This window comes from Malurus melanocephalus, unplaced genomic scaffold (genome assembly GCF_030028575.1).
Source record: "Malurus melanocephalus ecotype Western Australia unplaced genomic scaffold, MMel_1.1 scaffold_83, whole genome shotgun sequence".
Classification (NCBI taxonomy): Eukaryota; Metazoa; Chordata; class Aves; order Passeriformes; family Maluridae; genus Malurus; species Malurus melanocephalus.
Window position 1 is genome coordinate 2,015,207 of NW_026623315.1, and position 21,111 is coordinate 2,036,317.

General features: G+C 46.7%; 1 protein-coding gene across 1 annotated transcript in view; it reads left to right on the plus strand.

Moving 5' to 3' along the window:
• The first annotated feature begins 249 nt into the window (after nucleotides 1–249).
• EEPD1 (endonuclease/exonuclease/phosphatase family domain containing 1) overlaps nucleotides 250–21,111 on the plus strand; it is a 61,208-nt gene continuing 40,346 nt past the window's right edge. Inside the window, exon 1 of the mRNA XM_057367731.1 lies at nucleotides 250–1,437. Within this exon, the coding sequence (XP_057223714.1) occupies nucleotides 584–1,437 (854 nt within the window). The 5' untranslated portion in view covers nucleotides 250–583. The remainder of the gene's footprint in view (nucleotides 1,438–21,111) is intronic.

A 21,111-nucleotide genomic window follows, 5' to 3' on the forward strand; every position in this document is an offset into this window, starting at 1 on the left:
GGCCAGGCGACAGCGCTGGGGACCTTCCCGGTCCGCCTGTTCCCACGAGGGAAGGAGGAGTCCACCCTGCTGATCCCCGTCCGGAGGGAGCCCCGGCGGTGCCGCTCCCGCCCAGCCCGGCCGGTCCCCTCAGTGCCCGGGCGGGGGCGGGCGCGGCGCGGGTGACGCCCGGGGGGCGGGGGCGGTGAGGGAGGCCCCGCCTCGCCCGGCTGAGGGGCGGGGGCTCCCGCAGAGCTACTACTACCGCCGGCGGGGCGAAGGGAGCGGCAGCGCCGAGCGCCGGGGCCGGAGCGCGGCCGGGCGGGCAGCGGCTGTGGGGGCTCCTCCTGCGCCGCGGGAGCGGCGGTGCCTGAGGAGGAGGAGGAGGAAGAGGAGGAGGGAAGGCGCGGGGCTCCTCCGCGGGGCGCAGAGCTCCGCTGACCGAGGGTGGGTGTGTGGCGGCGCGGAGCCTGTCCGCAGGTGCCCCGCCGGCCCCGCTCCGCCGCCGGCCTCCCGCGGAGGTCCATGAGTCGCGGGCGGGCAGCCCCGGCAGCGCCCCGCGCCCGCTCCCCCGGCTCCGGCGGCGGCCCGTGGCGGCGGTGAGATGGGGGGCAGCCTGGGCTGCCACCGCTCCATCCCCCGCGACCCGGCCGACCTGTGCCACAGCCGCAAGTTCAGCGCGGCGTGCAACTTCAGCAACATCCTCGTCAACCAGGAGAGGCTCAACATCAACACGGCCACCGAGGAGGAGCTGATGACCCTGCCCGGGGTCACCCGGGTGGTGGCCCAGAACATCGTGGAGTACCGCGAGTACATCGGCGGCTTCAAGAAAGTGGAGGACCTGGCGCTGGTGAGCGGGGTGGGGGCGGCCAAGCTGGAGCAGGTGAAGTTCGAGATCTGCGTGAGCAGCAAGGGCAGCTCGGCGCAGCACTCGCCCAGCTCCCTGCGCAAGGACCTGGCCTCTGAGCACCACCTGTCCGCCACCAAGATCAACATCAACACCGCCACCCCGGCGCAGCTCATGAGCATCCGTGGCATCACCGAGAAGATTGCCAACAGCATCGTGGACTACCGGAAGGAGCACGGGCCCTTCAAAAGTATCGAGGACCTGGTGAGGATGGACTGCATCAATTCCTCCTTTCTGGACAAAATCAGGCACCAGATTTTTGCCGAGCGCTCCAGGCCCCCTTCAACAAACACAAATGGTGGCCTCAACTTCACGGCCAAGCCTCACCCCAGCCCCACTTCTCTAAGCCTCCAGAGCGARGACTTGGACTTTCCTCCTGGGGGTCCAACCCAGATCATATCCACTCGCCCCTCTGTGGAGATGTTTGGGGGGGTGAGAGATGGCAGACCTGTCCTGAGAGTGGCTACCTGGAATCTGCAAAGCTGCTCCATCGAGAAAGCCAACAACCCAGGCGTGCGGGAGGTCGTGTGCATGACRCTGCTGGAGAACAGGTAAGAGGCAGCACCTGGCCCAGCTCCCTGCAGGATTGTAGGTTCATTCCTGTGAGGTTTGGGCACTGCAGAGTTTTGTTGTGATTYTAGTGGTACTCACTCCTTCCCAGGCTCACTAAATGTTTCCCACTTCTTGCATGAAACCTTGTTTSAGTCATAACTTGAGGACTGTAGTGACATCCATCCATAAAGCTGCAATAATCCTCGATAGGCAGTGGATCTCCTGAGGAGGTTTGTGTGCACATCGCTGCAGGGAGGACTGGGCTGTTACTCTCAGTCACTTCAGGCCTGTTAATGGTTGGTCAAGGATTGTTTCTTTATGAAGGGCCTTCTGAATGAGCCATGGAGAGATGCCTTTCCTGCCAGAAGTGKGGGCAGTAGCAGGGGAAGGGCTGTGTAACAGGCGTGGAATGCCACAGCTCGTCCCGCAAGGGTGACACAGCTAGTTAATGAGTGAGTGGTCATGGGGCATCTGCTGAGCTGGAGGGACTGCTCATCCTTGGGGGTGCGAGACACCTGCCTGGGGAGGCTGTTCTGTCCTTGTGCCCTCACTGCTCTGAGCTTGTGGGTGTAGGGCAAGGTCACTCAGCGCTGTGGYCAATGGGGTGTTACCTCAGATATTAGTGAAAAGCTGAGAGTTTGGATTTTGGTTTTTGTCTGTCATTGGGCAAGAGTGCTGGGGATGTCTGTCTTACTAAACTTTTCGCTTGACACAGAAACGCAATGCAAATAATTTGAAATAACTCTAGCCCTTCCCTTTTCATGTGTCAAATCTGTCYCAGCTGATCTAGCATTTAGTTTGCAATGTTAGTAAAGTAACTTTACTCTCYGGCTGCCATTCAAACTTCCAGCAGGAAATGAATAGGGGCAGGGGATTCTTGGTCTTCTGTGAAAGGGATGTTGTGGGGAGGGGAAGTGCTGATGAGCCRTTATCTCTGCCCTTTTCCAACAATATGCTGAATAACAGCTCTTGTCGGTGCGGTTACAGAGGTCAGGCGTGTGAGCAGGATGGTGACAGTGATTAAAAATCCTGTGCTGCAGTACAGTATTTGTGGCCAGGGTGCCTCTGCTGTGCACTGCCTGGGAGGCTGGTGCTCCCGCATAGGAAACATCTGTCATCTCGCAGCCACCACTGCTTGATACCCACAGTGAAGATGACAGACCAGCAGGGTTATTGAGATGTTAGACTGATAGATTCAGCCTAACATCTGTCAGTATTCTGCTTTGCTACTTTAGGTAACCTGTGCTCCCCACTTTATCTCCACCCTTTAATTTTTTTTTGTAAGCAGTTGGTTGGCTGGAGTGGAGCTGCTGGGGAAAGAAAATTAGATTATCATTAGTCTCAGAATTACTTTAATAATCAGGTTTTGGAAGAAAAGTAACTTCAGTGATTAGATTTATAATTTTATATTAATACATATACATATATACATACATACACATATATATATATCATGGATTTTTAGGACCTCATCAAGTAAAGTGTTAACTGTCTATCACTTCCTTGTCCTCAGCATTTTGAGGACAGCACACCTATTACAAAAGCTAGGCAGAGAGTGTGGCTTACAAAATAAAGTTGCCTTAGCCCAAGCTGGCCACGGTGCATGCAGAGTGTGGCCCTAGTARTTTGTTTTATTTTTTCCCTAGACTGCATGGTGCTTAGTTTCTGTCCAGCTTAGCCAACAGGCACTCAGTTGTGCTAGGTGCTGTGAAAGGTCTCTGGAATACTTTGAAGTTTCAAAGGAGCCTGATGGAAGTACTTGTTTTTGTTCTGTTTTATGGCACATATCTGTGTCATCAATCACACGGGGAAAGTACGATGCAATTGTTTTCTGTACTTGATCCAATTTGTGATAAAGTGAGAAGCTGGAAAGAAATGAGAGCAATGTGCAACCACAGACAAGCCTGCAAAATGCTTGTGGGAAAATAAACGTGGGAACAGAAAAAAGCAACACTATGAAGGAAAAAAATGTATGTTGGGAAAAGCCATACTCAGCAACTCAGGGAGGAATTTCCTCTTGCTTTTGCGAGCATTGCTGGGGTCGGTGGAGCTTTGCAGCTGCAAAGCAGCCTCAGCTGAGGCCAGAAAACTGCCTTCATTCTGCTTGTGAGCTCCGTGGTCTCCCTCCCAGCTCCAGTCATGTACCCTGGGGATGGATAAAAAATGCCTTGCAATCTAATCTAATCTCTGCCCAGGTAAATCAAATTCAGTAGATAGTCAGCTGGAAAAATTCACCTCTTGCTTCTCCAAGCAAGAATATACTGCTTCACAGGGCTCACCAGCCCTTCAGCCCCACAAAATCCATGGGGTGTGTTTTCAAGGTGCCATGTGTGTTACTCAAGTGTCCAGCTATGACCCAAGCTGGAGGTGGATCTGAAGGCTGTTTGACCTGGCAGCAGGTGCTCTCATGAGTTGTGCTAATGGTCACCTGCCTGCTGATGCACTCTGTGCACAGCTGCCCATGTGAAAAGGAGTGAGTGTGCTCCTTCCTGCTGGTGCCTCATACTCAGGGGGGCCTCACGTAGTCCAGGATGCTCTCAGGAGCTGAATACTGTCTTGTTGCAGTACTTAGAGCTGGAGGAGCTGCCTCACCTGGCTTTTTGAGTCCAGAAATAAAGCACAGCAAGTCGAGAAGACTACTAAAACTGTGTAAAAAGCAGTAAAGAATCCTAATTTTATGTATTTGGGACTTTTATGATAGTTAAAAGGCATCTTTGGGATGGAGTTCTTTAATTTGCTGGAGTTTTTTAAATTTTTTTTTATGAACCATTCCTAGCAAGGAGCTTTAAAACCCCTTGGGCTTGTTCTTTCAGGTGTTAACAACAGGGAAAAGTACTGTTCATTTCCAGGTGAGGCTAGAAGATTAAGGTTCTCCTGTCTTCCAGCCCTTTTCATTGAGGGAACAGTTGTGCAGGAAGGAAAGAGAAGACAGACCTTCATTCAAACCAAACAAAAAGCAAGAAAATGTCATATTGTAACCTTCTGAAGAGAGGAGAGAAAAAAAACTAATTCAAAATCTTCACGCTTGTTCCCAGAAGTGCTAAATTTCTGAAGAGCAGTGAAGGGAATGTACACTAAATCAGTAAGCATGACTACTACTGCTAAGCTATTTTGAAATTCATTGCTGCAGTACAAAAATAATGAAATACAGCAAGGTCCTCACCCTCTTTTCTCATATTACAGGGATCTATGTTTATCACAGTGTTTGAAGTGAAGGAGTGAGGTGTTTTCATTCAGAGGACTAGAGGGTAATTTTAGAAGAGCTTAACGTGATGAACGAGGAGGTGAGCATGACACATAATTGGATTGAAGTATCAAGTCTGGGGTGAATTTGCCCAAACCTGCAGTGTTTCTTGCAGGTGTTGTTCAGAAAATCTAGGATTTATTGACAAAGAATGAGAATTGGCCTGTCTCTGGGGAGGCAGGTCAATCCCCTCTGTCTGATCTCCATGTCCTCCCCATTCTCAGGGGGGATGAAGGAACCACCTGCTTCTGCTCACCAAAAGAAGAAAACTGTAGGGTAAGAGCAGCATGATAAAAAGGTCAGGTCAAAGGCAACAAGTGTTTTTATGGAGGATGAGTAGCCCCACCGGGGATATTTCCTCTGGCCAAGGTTGGTGGAAGTATCCCAGAATTGTTCCGTACCCCAGGTCCATAGCAGAAAGGCACTCTTGCCACTCCTCATCCTGCCTCAGGTCTGTCCCTCCTTGCCATAAACTGAGCTCATGGTTCCTGTGACACCTGTGCTTTCTCCAGCTGTCAGGTGTCGGGGTGCCAGCTGGGTGACCCCGTGGAGAAGTGTGGGCAGGCATGTGAGGCAGCAACAGACGCACAGGGCACCGTAAAGGTACAAATTCTGGTTTGACTGTGTGCTTGGAAGTCTGTGAGTAGCCAAGGACACTGACTGGTTGTGCACCTTCCCCAGCATGGCTTAGTGGAGGTTTTCCAACTGGTTTTCATGGTGATTTATAATACCAGGCAGAAACTTTGTGAAGACCTCAACTACTTTTTTTTTCTTGTAAGCACACTTTGTAGTTGAATGACTGAAAGGTGATAGAGGATTTGAAGGCCAGAACTTGCACTCTATCTAAAGGAGGGGGACTGTGTGTTAGGACAGTGGTGGGTCCCAACACAGCCCAGCTCTGTTCCCTTTCAGATGTCAAGCAGTTCCAGCTGGGCTTTCCTTCTGCTGCTTTCTTTGGTCAGCTTCTTGGTGTGATTACMTCTTCCAGATGCAAAAGSTATAATCAATAAAGCCTTAACAGCTGTTACAAATCCTGCAGTGCCACAGAAGGGCCCAGGTTGAAAGTGACCTCAGAATGTCATCTGACCCACCCTGTCCTGGATGAAATTGCCTATCACTGCCTCCAGTCACACGTTGAAATCAACCTCTAGCATTTTGGCTCTTCTACATCCCTGGGAGGTTGTTCCAGTAATTAACTCTTTTCACTATAAAAATTATTCCTTGCATGCCTCTAGAGTAACAAATACAAATACCAATATAACATTTGTACTTTGCACTGGTGTTGTTTTATTTTCTTGGCACGGACAGTGCACCTTAGGAACATGCCAGTCCTTCTTTCTTCCCAGGGCTTGTAACTGGTTAGCTGTTTTCAGTTYGGTTAGACAGAAGCATAGAGGTCTCTCAGAGGCAAGAAAATAATTTCAATTTATGTGTCTGAGACTTAAATCAGTGTTCCAGCTGGGGGAACAGCAAGTAAATCTCAAAATTGCATGCTGGGGGGCAATGGATAGACAGGCAATCCCTGGCTAGCCCTTGCTGTGCCACCACATTTCAAAGTTCCTCCTCTTAGCCTTACCTACCCCAGGTCACCTTAAGCAAATCCTCTCATCCCCTAAATAAAAAGAGAAGTTTCTGAACCACCCTCTGAAGAAGCCTCTTCMTATTAAGACATGAGGAAAATTTAATCCTGTTCAGGTCCCTGCATTCGGGGCTGGAGACAAGAGAATCCCTTTCCCATTGCTCCCTTACACTAAATAACASGGTGGGGCTTTTACTTTCCACTCCAGTCTCTTAGTCTGGGCTGAGATGTGGGATCATTACTTGGACAATCCTTTGCTACTGGCACTTGTTACTTTGCTTGGGAAGGGGCATGGTGTGGTTCCTTGCCATATTTCCCACGGAGATTATGGGAAAAAATTGCACCCCCACAGACTTGTAGTAATTTAGACATTGTAGTAATTTATGGCTGTAGTAGTGATGGTTGTACTTGCATGCTTCAGAGGCTCATCACCAGCTTGTATTTGCTGTTTCTACACCATTGCTGAAGCTCTCAGTGGTCAGGCAAAACCCTGAGGTGCATCTGTTTTATATCTCGTTCTTTGTAAAGCTGCTTGGTTTTCCCTCCTTTGGGTTAGGCTGGAGCCTTGCCAAGAATAATTCCCCTGCAAGAAAGGATCAGGAAAGAGGGCCTGGCTCRAATAACCTGACCATGCTAATAAGTCTTAAACGGCAAAAGAACAAATACACCCTCTTCTCCTTATGTAAGAGAGGAAATCCTGTCTCCTGTAACTTCAGAGAAAACGTGAGAAAAAAGGAATTGTTGGATGATATCATCTATGTGCACTTCACAAACGGATTTTAATGAACATTAGAAATAAATATGCATGTAAAGCCACTATTAATTTGCACTTTCTGATACCTCAGGGGACAAAAAAATGCYATCTCCCTGGGGGCTGGAGCTTCTCTGACATACTGCTCCCTGAGATACTTGGACAGATACTTCTCTGAGATACTTGGATAGAGGTTCCAGTCCCTTTCAGGATTGCTGCTGGGGAAACAGGTGGTGTGASTTTCAAAGTAATAAAATAATATGTTAATTAAATTCCATTTCCAAACTTGTGTTCCATACGGATGCAAGACTGAGCCCCTCTACGAGGGCACTGCCTGCTCCTCCTGCAGGAGGTGGGTTGCTTGTTCAAGACACTTYGCAACTTCTGGGTTTTTGCAGAAGACATCAAAAGCAGTGGATGGACTTGCAGGAAAGCTGTGATGGGCAGACACCACCCTGTGCCCAGACTCCTGGAGAAGGCATCTGGATCTCTGCAGGAGATCCCCGAGGTGGATGCACTGAGCTGTTGGATCCTGCTTGGTCTCTGTAGCCACAGCCCCCACAGCTTTCGTTCCTCAGACATGACACAGGAATGTAGAAAAGACCCTTGAAATTACCCCGGAGTAGCTGTCCCAGGGATCTTCTTTTTTTAATGGAGATCTGGGCATTGTTTTAACTTTGCACAACTGCAGTTTCAGCGTATTTCCTGAACAGCTGTATCTAACCAGTCATTTTTAGCTGCTTTGAAGTTGAGAATGTGGCTGGAAAAGTAGTATAGTTAAAAGCTGGTTTATCCATATAAAATAAACATTATTTTTCTCCTTTTAAAAATAACCATTCTCTGCCACTGTTACTTGTATCATAATGCTTGGCTAAAATGARACAGATTAGTGGGGAAAGAATTGGTTTATATATTATTTTTTCCTCCCAACATACCTAATTGATACATCTGGCAGCAATTAATGGCCACACAGTTTCAATCCATGCTTTATTGACTGCACATGTATTTTGTGTCACTGGATTCATGTGGCAGATCACAGGTATTTCAGTAAACCAGAGCTGCCAGCTTATTCCTGCAAGGTTTGCTTCATTCCATGTGGCAAAGATTAAATGGGTTGGCTGATTTATGGTAATAAATTGGTGAATTATKAAGTGTTATACTGCCTGAATCACAAGCAGAGGCCACAATGCTATAACCTCATCCTGCTTGACTTTCCAGAAAGCTTGTGCCATATGACTGTAGGAGACAGCCGAGGTATCTACACATAGGCCTTTGTCCTCTAAACAGAAATTGTGAGGTTTTTCTGTGGTTTGGGAACTTGCAGTACAGCTGCAGGAAGGGTAGTTTCCTAGCTTTGTCTTTGAAAAGAGCAGTAGGAACATTYCCATTTCTTACTGAGAAAGGAGAACCAAGGGACTACTAAGTTCCTGACCAAGTACAAGCAGAAACTCGCTCAGTCGCTGTTAACTAGAGGAAAACAACATTGTCTCTGAAACCAAGTTCTGCTGGTCTAGCAGACCATGGGCTGCTAGAACATGGGCCTCCAGCAGTGTTAAACAGGGACATTTAGGAGACAATCAGGTTTTTACAAATTTAGCTGCACCCTTCTGGATGGAGTTGAGCTTAGTGTGTTTCCTACAGCTGCATAGTTAGGAGGACTGTGCCTCTTTAGTCTCTAATTAGTGTTTCTCTGGGAGTCTTGCCCAAATCATGATTTCAAGATTTGGCTGGATGAGCAGAGAAGAGGTGATAGGTCATGGATTACAGTGTGCTTGTAACTTATTTTTAAGTCACATTGTTCTTCATTGTGATGCAAGTGTAAGCTGACAGATGGAAGCACAGTGTCCTTACTGAAATAATTACAATATGCTGCAGTAATTTCTCAACACTATTATATGGTGGGGGTTGGAGACAAGAACCGTGGCACATTCATAATAACAGTGCTTAAAAATAKGAACTCAGTGTCTTCTTCACTTCCAGATTTTTTCAGTATTATTTCACAGAGGTRCTGTGCTTTGTTTCAATAGTAGCTGGCGATTCCCACCAATTTATCAGAGAATAAAAGTGCGTGATGGCTTTGTTGAGGGGAGGGTGAGACCTACCAGAGATCTCCTTTCTCATGTTGATCCTCTCCCTCATCGTGGGCCTGGGTGCTCCACAATGGATTCCGAAATGCATTGCAAGGTGCAGAGAGCAGGGTGGGCATCAAATCAATGGTAGATAAATATGAAGGGAATATGTGGCTGTGGCAAAAAGGATATTTTCTGTCACTAAACTGTTTCATCTCACCCCTGGCATATACAGCATACCCATGTGCTGATCAGACCATGTGGCATTTTCAAATGGCACGAGAGTTTTAAACTGCTCGCGTCACCATCGGGGAGGCTCAGTGCCGCTGACCTCCTTTCCATCCCTGCTGCTGGGGGTTTGTGCAGGAAGGAACCCTGGTGTCRATGCCAAGCTGTTATTTTCAGTGCCTGTGGTAAAATTATTTGAGGCCAGTGGGTAACAGAAATAAATTTATCCTGCATGTGCCCCTTGTGCATGCATGTTCCAGAAGTTCAACTGTGTATAAAAATATAATTTAAAAAACAGTTCCTGTGGAAAAATGCTCTTGGGTTTATATTGCCCTGCGTGCTAAGGATGGTTGAGAGCACTGTGGCTCCTGGGTGTGCTGTGTGTGCAGAGGAATCAGTGCAGCTTATGCAGAGCAGATCGGAGTCCGTCTGACTGCAGCCATCTGGAAGGAAGCCTCATGGCTGTGCAGGCTGTCTGTCTGTCTGTCCTGTCCCTGTGTCTGTCATGGAGTTGGGGGGAGAGCACAGTAATGCCCTTCTGCTCTCTGTGGTGACCATCCCAATGGGCAAGGTTATACCTTGGAGCAGTTCTCACTGTAGGCTTAAGGATACGGATAAAGGAACTGGAAAATTTCCTTTCCCTTCTGTGTGGCTATTTTTTGCCTTGTTTTCATAGGTGTTTCAGGTGACGTGCTCGAGCTCCTGTGCCACAGCAGCTGTCCRAGCCATTCACAGCTGAACGGGTTTTTAATGGGTTACTGAACAGCTAATTGATCAGCTCTGCTCTGGCTGYGTGATGCGGTGGCAGCCTTCCTGCCCTAAACCCCTTGCGCTTTCTGCACGCCAGCCCTGCAGCACCGCCGTGCCCTCCGCTGCACAGGGCAGGGGGAATAAAGAGGCTCTTCCTTTTGCCTTCAGACTTTTCCTTCTACTCCTTGATATTCATAGCTCTGTGGTTCCCCTGCCCTTCCGTGTGGAGTCGGTCGCAGCCCTGCGGGTGTTCAGGCTCGCTGCGTGCTCGCTGGAGGTGATTCCCGGTCAGTGTCCATCCTCTCAGCTCAGGCTTGGCTGGAGTAAAGGTTAGCCACCTTTCTGCCAAACTGGGAGCAGGGTGCTGCTGGATACACGCTGCAAGTTAACTTAGAAACCTTATATTTGGTTTCTTTATTTGTTTTCTTTAAACAAATAAGACCAAGTGTGGTTCCGTCTCAGTGCCGCTGAATTGCAGGGTGTTGTGTCAAAAGCAGGGCTTAATTTGGTGTCGAAAAATGAACTGTAAGGCAAGTTTTTCTTTCATACATACTAGGCAAGTTCYACAGGTTTACTGTCAAACCTACTGCCTGTAGAATATGATAACTACCTTGCTTCTCTTTTTCTCCTCCTAAACAGGCAGAAATGTGGAATAGTGTGAACCCCTGCCAGGGAGAATTGTCATAGCTGGGAACAACACGTATGATTTGTTTTAAAACAGTCTGCTTTTCTAATAGGGCAGGAAATTTCCAGTGGTAATCCCATTTTAAGCTAACACAGACAGATGCTGCTCTTCCACTGGCGGCAATGATGGGGCCCCTTTCCATAAAGGATTGCCTAAGGGAAATCTTTGAGTTGTTCCCCTCTTGTGATGTGTGGGGCTGATGGTGGTGAAGCACACACCGGCACCACAGTCCATGGGACAGGAAGTACACTGTATCTGCAAGAGAGTCTGTCCCCATATACAAAACACCAGAGCTGCCACTCAATTAAGAACTGAAATAAACCTTATTGCCAAGAAAATGCTGCAGTGTACCTGACTACCCTTTGCAACCTTTATTGTGACCAGCCCAAGTTTTCCTATGATTCTAGCAGCAATGACAGTGCAATTTTTGGCTATCTATCTGTCTGTGTCTTCCTGCTAGTCCTTTGTACAGCTCTTTCCCTTATCTCTAGCTGTGTTTACAGTCCCCTTTCATAATCAATGGAGAATACCAGCACTGCCCACTGCCCTCCGTGCTGGCTGCTCTCCCAAAATCACGGCCTTGAGCAATGAACAGCATACAGCCTGGGTGAGGGCAAAGGGGTTKGTGCTGCTGGCAGGTAGCACAGAGGTATTTCCAACATATCCCAGAGGTATCTCTTGGGAAAGATTACCCTTTGGTTACAGAAAGGCCCCCACAATGTCTTGTTTTAATTGCTTCTGAGTTCTCTAGTGTAAAGAGCATTGCAGAAGGGAAGTCATGGCTTAAAGGATGGGATGAAATTTCAGACATCAGCCTGTGGATACAGATACAGATAAATATTTGAACAATTTCCACTCAGGGCTGTTGTCAGTAAAAGTTCTGAAAGCATTGCTGCTGGATAGAAGCTGTGCAAAAGCCAAGTTCTGAAGGCATTGCTGCTGGATGGAAGCTGTGCAAAAGCCACCTTCAAGCTTGCAGTGTTTCCCATTTCTGTTTTAAACTGAGAGTGCTTGGACTTGGCTGTGGTTTGACTTGGTTCTCTACCCATTTTTGCATTTTCTTTTTGGGTTTTTTTTTGTGTGCTGCAGATTTTTTGAGGAGCTGTATGCAAGGATCATGGTGATCATTTGCATTGCCCAAATGTGCACTGAAATTTGGCAAAAAGAAACTGGAAGTAAGAAACTGGGCAGGTACCTGCATATTGGTTTTCCCCAGGTTGAAAGAAAATTGCCTCATAAACTTGCTTCTGTGTTTGACCTTATCAAGCGACCTGAACATGACCCCCCTTCCGTGTCCTCTTTCCACCCCTACTGAATCTGAAGCCTTTTCACTGGTTTCACTTGGCTTTTAAATTGTCTTGCCAAACCTTGAGCACTTCCAGTTATATCAAGTGCTTCTTATCAAGCCTTTGCWTTCATACCATGAGGGTTGAATGATATCATCTCTCACCTGCAAGGCTGAGGACTTCAGTTTCCTTGGATCATCTGTGATACTTCCCCAAATCATTCTAATGCCGTCTTCTTGCTCCAAGATGTGCTGCAGCATTTCTTTCTCAGCTGAGGYCTCTTGCCAGGCACATTGAAAATCAGTACCTTTTAAGATATATCAAGTTTCAGGCAAAACCTGCTTGAAGACTATAGCCTTGCCTTTTATGTCAGGGGGTGTTAAGAATTCTAGCAATTAGAGGAGGCTCTTGTACCCTTGCTTTAAAGGAAGAAAGTATTTATGTTTTCTATTTTTGTTCCTCAGAGGTACTAAAAGCTCTGCAGAAAAATAACTTGTTAACTTCCTGATGTGTTGGGCGTGGAATTATTTTTAACCTCCTAGAGCAGTTGTTTTAGAAGAGTTTGTATGTACCTTAGGCACTTGGTAGTGTGAGTGCTCAGTGTTTTTTTCCTATCTGATTATGCTGTGCGGGTGCAAACTGACAGTTTACGGTTCCTCTTCCATATGCATCTTATCTTCCTGAAGATAGTGTCTGGAGATGTCAGCTCTGTGAGGAGAGACTGATGAATTTATATCAGAAGAATCTTTTTGTCTAGCAGCTCTTCAGCACGGCACRCTGTTCAGAATATCTCTTCAAAATAGAAAGTACTGGAGGAATATCAGCTTTGTCACSGCGGTATCGTTTGTCATCAGTGCCAACTTGATTTGGCTAATCCCTGRTATTAGTAGGAGAAAGCCTGAGTTGCCCACGCAAAGTTCCCCATGCCCCAATTTTTAGAATGCTTAGTGCTGTGTTTTGGAGGATCTGCCACAGAGATTGTTGCTTCCATTTTTATTATTCCCTGTGCTTGGCTCAAACTTCACCTCCCAGGTCTACTCCTCAAATTTGGGATGTTCTTGGAAATGCTGTCAAATCTAGAATTTTTTTCCTGTTGAATTGGTGATTAAATTTTGGACAGTTTGATTATCCCTTGTTTTCATCCTCCTGAATACTTCATCCAGTCAAACACTTCTGCATGTTTCCCTATCACACTGTTTTTACATCCTGCTTTCCATACTGGCATTTTGCCTTATGGGTGCAATAAATGGCAATATAGATTTTAGTACTGTATTATTGTCTATAGGTATTAAATTAGTGGTTTGATTGTTTTTATAGATTATCTTTATGGCACAACTTTAGGCGGCAGTCATGCTAACAAAGTCTGTGTGAGGCACACCTCTTCAAATAATCTTTGCATGGAGCAATGATTACTTCATCCTGAGAATAATCAAGAAACAGCAGTGGGATCAGTGTTGTAAAAGGTTTATAAGTTCTCCATGGACTTGGTAGACCTGCAGGTTGTAAACACCATTGAGAAGAATCCCTGGTGCCCTCTTTATGTTGCTTTATGTCCACTATTGAATGAAATAAAATGATCACTGGGGTTCAGCATTCAGTGGTCTTGCTCCTGCTCCCTGGGGGTGTCTGCACTGCCACCTTCACTGTTTCTCCACTGATTTTGGGCTCTTACCACCTATTAAAGCTTGAGAAGATCAGTGGCAAATTGGAGGCATGCATGGCATTGCAGTGGTTGGCAAGGGCATTAGGGAGAACCTATGGGGAGCATCTTCATGAGCATCCATCTAATCCTGCCTCRTGCCCTGCTTGTGGTTTGTTAAAAGCTTGTTTGCCTTGGTGCTTGTTACAAAACATGCAAGTCATATCAAAAGCTTCATGAGACATAATTTTGCACCACTACGTGCATCCCATCAAGCATGATTTCCTCCTGTCATCCCTTTCCAAGATACATTTACACTTCAGCTCCAATATTTGGAGAGCTCTGGGTCTGGACAAGCAGACTTTCTCATTCCCACAGAAGTCTGGTGTTTCTAAGACTGCTTTGTGCTGAAGCCTCTGACCTAAATAAGGTTAAGGATCTGGGCTACACAATTAGCACGCAATGCCAAGAAAGAAAAAGCTAAACTCGAGCCACCATTCCCCACTTGGCCAGGGCTGGTCTGCATGTGGGGCTCTGTAGTCCCCTTGCATCCTTATGCTGCAAAGGCCATTCTTGTGTCCAGACATCTCCGAGCCTGGCACGCAGGGGTCCTCTGTGACTGGGAAGCTTTCAGAACTCCTTCCTGCATGTCATTGTGCAGCTAGAAGCTGGGATTGCTTCCAGCTCACTGAAGACACCCCGACATTGTTCCCTCCTAATCCCCTCCTTCTCACAGAGCATGGCTTTTCGGAAGGCTAGCATGTTCCCTTGTTGGCTTTCYACGCGGGAACACGAGCGGCAGTTCATGGGAATAACGTAACCCCGAATGAGTGATGAGCCAAGGCGCAGGGCGGCTGCATGGTGTGATGGTGGGATGAGCCTTTGGCTCTGTGGAGAGTTGGAGAGGATGCCTGGCTAGCCAGGCTGGCTTGTGGCCGTGCTCCATTTGTTTGCCAACAAGAAGCACAAATGTTCAGCGCCGGTGGGGCTGGGTTTCAGCAGGGAGAAATGCCATCCCCCCATCCCCCTCTTGCTGTCGCTCAGAGGATGATTTGCAACTGGTTTGCTGTTTCTTTTTGTGTGCTGCTAGCCTGGGGAAATAAAAGCAGGTTAATGGGACAGGGAGGAGGGTGCTTTCTACTGAATTGGCTTTTTTCCTTCCCAAACCCAGATAMAAGGAGAGAGACAGAAAAGGTAATRAATAGATAGATGTATTCAGATGTCTTTACAAGGACATTTTGAGTGAAGGAATTTGGCCTTGGAGGTTTGGATTGCATCATTTATAAGATAGTGGCCTTGAGGTCAAGCCACCTGATACCTGAAGGTGCTGCTCCAGAAGGCTTTGCACAGCTCTCAAGGCATTTGTAGGCCCAAAGAGAAAGAGGATGTAAAGGATGTATGGGAAGTTTATTCCAGCTAAGTTGTATCACCTTCTCCTGCCTTCTAGCAGAACAGGAGCTCAGGTGTAGTTGGAACTTATGGTACATCTGACTGTGCTGCTGTTCACTCTGCCGTCCCTTCTGATGTTATTAGCTGTATGTATTTGGGGTGCTGAAGGAGATATTTCAGGGAAGTTGTGATTGAATGTGGTTCTGTGGCACACAGATGTGTGCTAGAGGAGTTCATACACACAGCTTGATAGCCYGTGTTTGATAGTTTTTCTCAGGGTCTCTTCTAATGATGAGAACCTGGAARCAGCTATAACCATGGGTACCAGCTGGCCATAACTGGGATCCCTAAATCAATGGTGTATAGATGCTGGAGCCTCCTTTGCAGCATCAGGCTCAAGCTTTMAAGTTTTGCCTTTTCTGAGCATTAAAAATTGATGAAGATAGTTTCTAAAAAAAATAGCAGGACTAACTTAGAGCTACACTTAGAAATTTTGCAGAAGTGTTATGATTTGCAATATCATGCCTTTTGCTTTCATCCCTCAGAGCCATGTCCTGCAGAAAAGGCTGTGTTTCTGGGAGATGGGACATCTAAAGTGGGAGGTGKGTAGGATGGTCCATAGCCAGRTCCCATGATGATGTGCATGATYTTAGATTGGATATTAGGAAAAATTTCTTCGCCGAGAGTTTGCCAAGTATCGGAATAGGCTGCCAAAGGTTGAGTTGCCAGCCCTGCAGGTATTTAAAAGACAYGTAGATKTTGTGCTTAGGGACATGGTTTAGTGTTGGGCTTGGTGGTGCTATGTTAATGGTTGGAGCTGGTGTTCTTAGAGGTCTTTTCCAACCTAAATATTTCTGTCTTTCTAGGATTGACCGCTCTCTGCTGTCATRTCCTATTTTGGGTCATGTCCTGCTAGAACTTAAAGGGCACAGCAGTCAGGGACACATTGCTGCACCTCCTCCAGCTAACYCACATCCCTTTCACCTCTCACATCCTGTAGACATGATGGGTATTTCCCTTCCTGAAAGAGGGCTTTAAAGCATTATTGTCTTTTTGGGATGGGGGTAGGGTAGAGAGGAAATCAGAAGCCCTGGCTCGGCTGACTTAGGAAATCAGATGGTTTGCCTGCCATGTGAGAGATTTCTTCAGTGCAGAGCTGGTGGTGAGGTGGTTTGTGGCAATGTTGACTAATTCATATTTTCCTTCTGGGAAGGGCAGGCAGATTGATCCCAAGGAAGTTGGCTTGCCTCGTGGTGTTATCAAACTCCCTTTGCACGCTGTCRTTGTATCTGTGCACACACAAGTTGCCCCTGCTTGCTCATCAGACCAGGCTGTCTCTCTCTGTTTCTGGCTCTTCTGCTGTGTGTCAGGGCAATGGGAATTTGTTTGGGTGCTTTGTGACTGCGCAGAAGCTTCCCCGTGCATGCACAGGRGTAATGGCTTCTTACAAGGGTGGAAAAAAGCTGAGTTGTCTTTGACTTTGATAAAGTAGCAACTGGTGCCCAGTAACCTGGGTTTCCTTGTGTAGGCAGGAGCTGTACCATTGGCTGCTTGCTGCCTGTGCGTGCCTGCTCCTCCTGCGTGGCCAGCAAGCTTTGGCTGCTGGGTAGGAGGTTCTGCCGTGATCCAGGCTCTGGGAGGAGAGCACCCTGCCATCCAGCCCCTTTTGTGAAGGGAGGAGCATCACTGCTGAAATGGTAGTAGCTCCTTTTTCTGTCCCATGCTGACTACTAAACTGTGTAATTCTTTTGTCTGAACTATTTGTGCTTTTCGCTGAAGAGGAGAAGGGCAATTTAAAATCCTTCTTTGTGCTCCCCTCTTCTACCCTGCTTTTCTAGGAAAGCTGTCCTTAGTGCTTTTTTCAGTACTTATGTAATGAAATATGTTAAATATGTAACATCATCTCCTCCTGAYGCTCTCCTAAAAGAGGAAGGCACGACCGCAACCTCTGTCGCCTTTCTTCCCTAAGGGCACCACTTCTTTCCTCATCCTCCTGTGTCACTACATGGTCATTTGTGCATCTGCACTGTCCAAGTGGGACCACCCAGTCTTGCCATCATTGCTTTGCTGAGCATCCTGTGGACTCAGTATGAGGCTGGCTGTGACTTACAGTGTCACCCAGAGACCTGTCCTACCCCTTTGCTCCATTAGGACTCACTTTTTCTTTCCTTATGCTCCTATCCCCAAGRATGGTGCTGCTTCATGGTGACCGTACTGAAATGCCAAAATTGCCTGGCACTTTTCATTCACTGAAGTGACTGCATGCTGCCATACCTGCTTTCTTTTCATCATCTGTGACATGGCTARTCTTTTCCTGAATATTGAGGTTTCAGGCATTGAGGGAGTGGTTGTGATTTCCCTTAATTGAGTATATGGATATGCCACAGTAGGGTTATGATTTGCTTAGAATATTGTTGCTTAAGCTAGTGAAGCTGGGGAGCATCTCAGGGAGCACAGACAGTTGAGCTGTAGATTAAGATTCAGGAAGCCCCAGATGCCTGATCGGCATTGTGCRTGAGAGGAGCCAGCCTGATGGGGGGACTGTGCCTTCCAAGATGCCATTCCATAGATTCTCCTTCATCAGGAGAACGGGTGGAGGCCTTCCTTCTCGCTGGGTATCCTGGCCACCTGCACTGCAAACCAAAATCAGTCCCACTGAAGTGATTGATGTGTCTGGAAGCTTCAGTACCCTTAACGCGCGCTGCATAGCTGCAAAACCTGCAATGCTTAGCCAAGGTGAATGGAAGGGTGAGTTGGTCAATGGCTCCTGCCTCCAAACCCCTCCTCCTTTCTGAACCTTTAGTCATGGAGCAATAAACAGGAAAAGAAATGAAATCACCTTTTYGATGCTGTGCAGGTATGCTAGAGTTAGGCCCTATTAAAAGTTCAGTAAACGCTATTAACCTTTCTTACAGTGGTAGGACTTGTGCAACATCAGGAACTTCTCTCCCTTACAGTATTACAGAGGCTGTGTGGTGTGTGTGCTATTTTTTCTCTATAAAGCAAAAAAGACGTGTTGTTTTTGCTTAACCAAGGGAGATAAGAGAACTTCCTCTTATTCAATCCTGTGGCAAAGCAGTCCCAACCATACATTGTCTGACTGAATTTAAGCACGTGGAGACATCTGCCTTTGGCAATTTTAGTTTTCGTTAGTGAGAGAGAGTGAGAGTCAGTGTTTCTCCTCTTTCAGTGTGAATCCTAGTAACCCCTAGGATGTCTGGCTGGATCCCTGCCTGTGCAGGGTTACTTCAGTTCAGGGAATGCACACTGCTGCTGCTTGTGGCAGGCTGCATCCACTCACAGGCAAAGCGCCTTAAATCTTTGCCCTACACAGGCTGTGTAGCACAAATAAGAAGATGCTGAGAATCATGTGTTTAACAAAATCTCCTTTCCATGGCTCTTTGAAGGGCTTTAAAAAGATTTATTTTTTTTAAATCCCCAACAAGCTCACAGTCTTAAAATTAGAAGGATTCAGGATTTTGTTTTAAGTTTATCTGTACCCTCTCTAAAGAAAAACCTTTGGTGACAGAGCTGACACAGCAGAATTGTGTTTATTGTCCACTATTATACATCTGTTAAAGCAGATATGACAAGTCCTCTCTTCTTTAGACCTTAAATCTTTTAATTTTTTCTCAGTGGATACTAGCAGGCTGGTTAGATAGAATTCCTCCATAGATGCAGTCCCCTGCAATTTATGTAATAGTCATTGCTACAACTTTCTATAGTAATTGGTTACGTACTTGCACACTGGCAGTGCGCTGCAGCAGTTGTGAGTTTGCAGGGATTAGTATTTATTGAGAGCTTTAAAATAAAATTAATGACCCTTTCCCTCCTGCCAGCCTTTGTGATTTCTTAGGTGCTCTGCTTTTGGTTTGAATTTTTGTTTATTTTGGCTTGTTTTTTAAATAGCATATGGCCATTTCAGATTAAGCTGCAGCTGTTCAGTGATTGGGGATTTATTTGATGCCCTTTGAGAAAGAGGCAGCCTAGGACTTGTGCTGTGGAATAGGATCTTGCTGAGAAGAAGATTCTGACACTTTCTGTTGCTGCCCTATGCTTCTGAACTACCACTTGTCATCCACCAGGTTTTTCCTCTGTCTCCACCTCCATAATTMATCCTCCACAAACCAGTAGCTGCAATTTGAAATCAAAATAGCTAGGAGCCATTTGATTAAATGGGGGGGAGGGGAGAAGGAAGCGGGGGTACTACAAAAATCAGAGGAATGATCSAAACAGCAAAGAGCAAATGCTGAAGTGATGAATAATGCTTTAATGCTCTCCTTAAGTCAGAAGTAGGAGCCCTGTGCACKATATAATTAACACATATAATGTGTGTGCTTTCCTGCACAGATGAATRTCTACATGAGGAACTACAAAGGGAGGTGGTCTAAGGGGAGTAGGCTACAGCTGGGAATTGTGGCCACTCCAGGTCTGTCCCACCTCCATTTCTGACACGATGCTGGATGAGAGCCACCACTTCTCTCTGCACCTTCAGGTGTTTTGTGATGGCTGCAGAAGAAGCACGTGTTTCTGAGATCTCCTGCTAGCTGCTTGTTACTCTTTCTCAGCACCCGGAGCTGATCCAGGTTAATCTGGGAGCTTCTTGTCTGCCAAGTAAATTGGCTTCACTTAAACAGCTGCTGGCTACAGCTCGCTGAGCAGGAGTGGTGACTGCTCAGAACATGTTATCTGCATGCAAGAGGCAGCTAAACTATGCCCTGGCTGTTGGGCATCATCACTTGCTGCCTCTGTAAAGCACGTGGAAGTCCACAGGGAATGGCGTATGAAGATGTTAACTTTAAGTTACACAGGCAGGGGAGTTGCTGTGGGGTGGCGAGGTGGAGTGGGGAGAGGTTCCTTGGGTGGTCACCTCTGGCATTTGGTCAGTGCTGCTGTCCATTGAGAGAAACAGCCCTGTCCTAGAGCCATCCCAGGAAGGTGATCTGGCCAGCATGGTTGTTGGTTGTGGTGCTGGCACTGGGAACAGGGTGTCTGGCCATTGCTGTTGTGTTTTGGCACGATGCTCCCCTACCTGGCCTTGTTCAGCTCTGCCACACCATTCCTTATCAAATCTGAGCRCTTGGAGACTGACACCATGGCTCATTTGTTTGCTTTTTTTTTTTTATTACTCTGACAAATGCAGTGGTTTATTTGCCATAAAGTCATGACTCATGCCTTTGAAATTGCAGGAATTGCTATAGAAATGGTGTGGGGTCCTGGCTTTGTGGTTGTTCTGCCCATTGGACTGGAGGTTCAGAGGTTCCACTTGGTGGCATTCTTCTTGAGCTTCCATGGCACATGGCTTTTCGTTAGGACTGAGAAGAACCTGTGAGCTGTCACGCTCCTGTGAACAGTCCTCAGCTGCAGGGAAACAGTTCCCAGGCAAGCTGCTGCTCAGTGTTTCTGCAGACATTGACCAAAAGATCTGTTTTTGTAACAGTGCCAATTAATGCAGGCAATTAATTCTGTGTGTGCTCCCATACAACGCTCTTGATTTGAAATTATTCCTCATATAAGTATTCCACAATTACAAAGTTTCAGTGATAACTTCCATGGCAGAAACCTAAGATTTTTCCTCTTCTGTAGGAGAAATAGATCACTTTAATGAGGCTCCTTAACTGATCAAGTTTGTCCTGATCTCAAAGTCATAAGATACCAGAACAAAGAGGCTACTGTGATAAGTGAACATAAAATAACTCAACTGTGCTATTTTCTAAGCACATTAAGGAACAAGAGGAAAAATGTTCTGCTGTGCTTTCTTCAAGGAAATTTTTAGCATGGCACATTAATAAACCCATGCCAGAAAATGCCACACAGTCTAGGACCTAGGCAGAAGCTCAAATAAAGGATTAGATGCCCTCCACCTCCCACATTCCTGAGGTGTGACTGTTTTGACTGTGGTCTCGTGGTTAGTGAGAGATCCCTTTTGTGTATCTTTTGGTCAAACGTTTCACAACACCATGTCATTTGCTGTGGAGGGAAGTTYAATCTTCACAGCAGGCTGCAGTCCAGAAAGCCTGGGATCCACCAAAAGGGATGCTTATATGGACTTG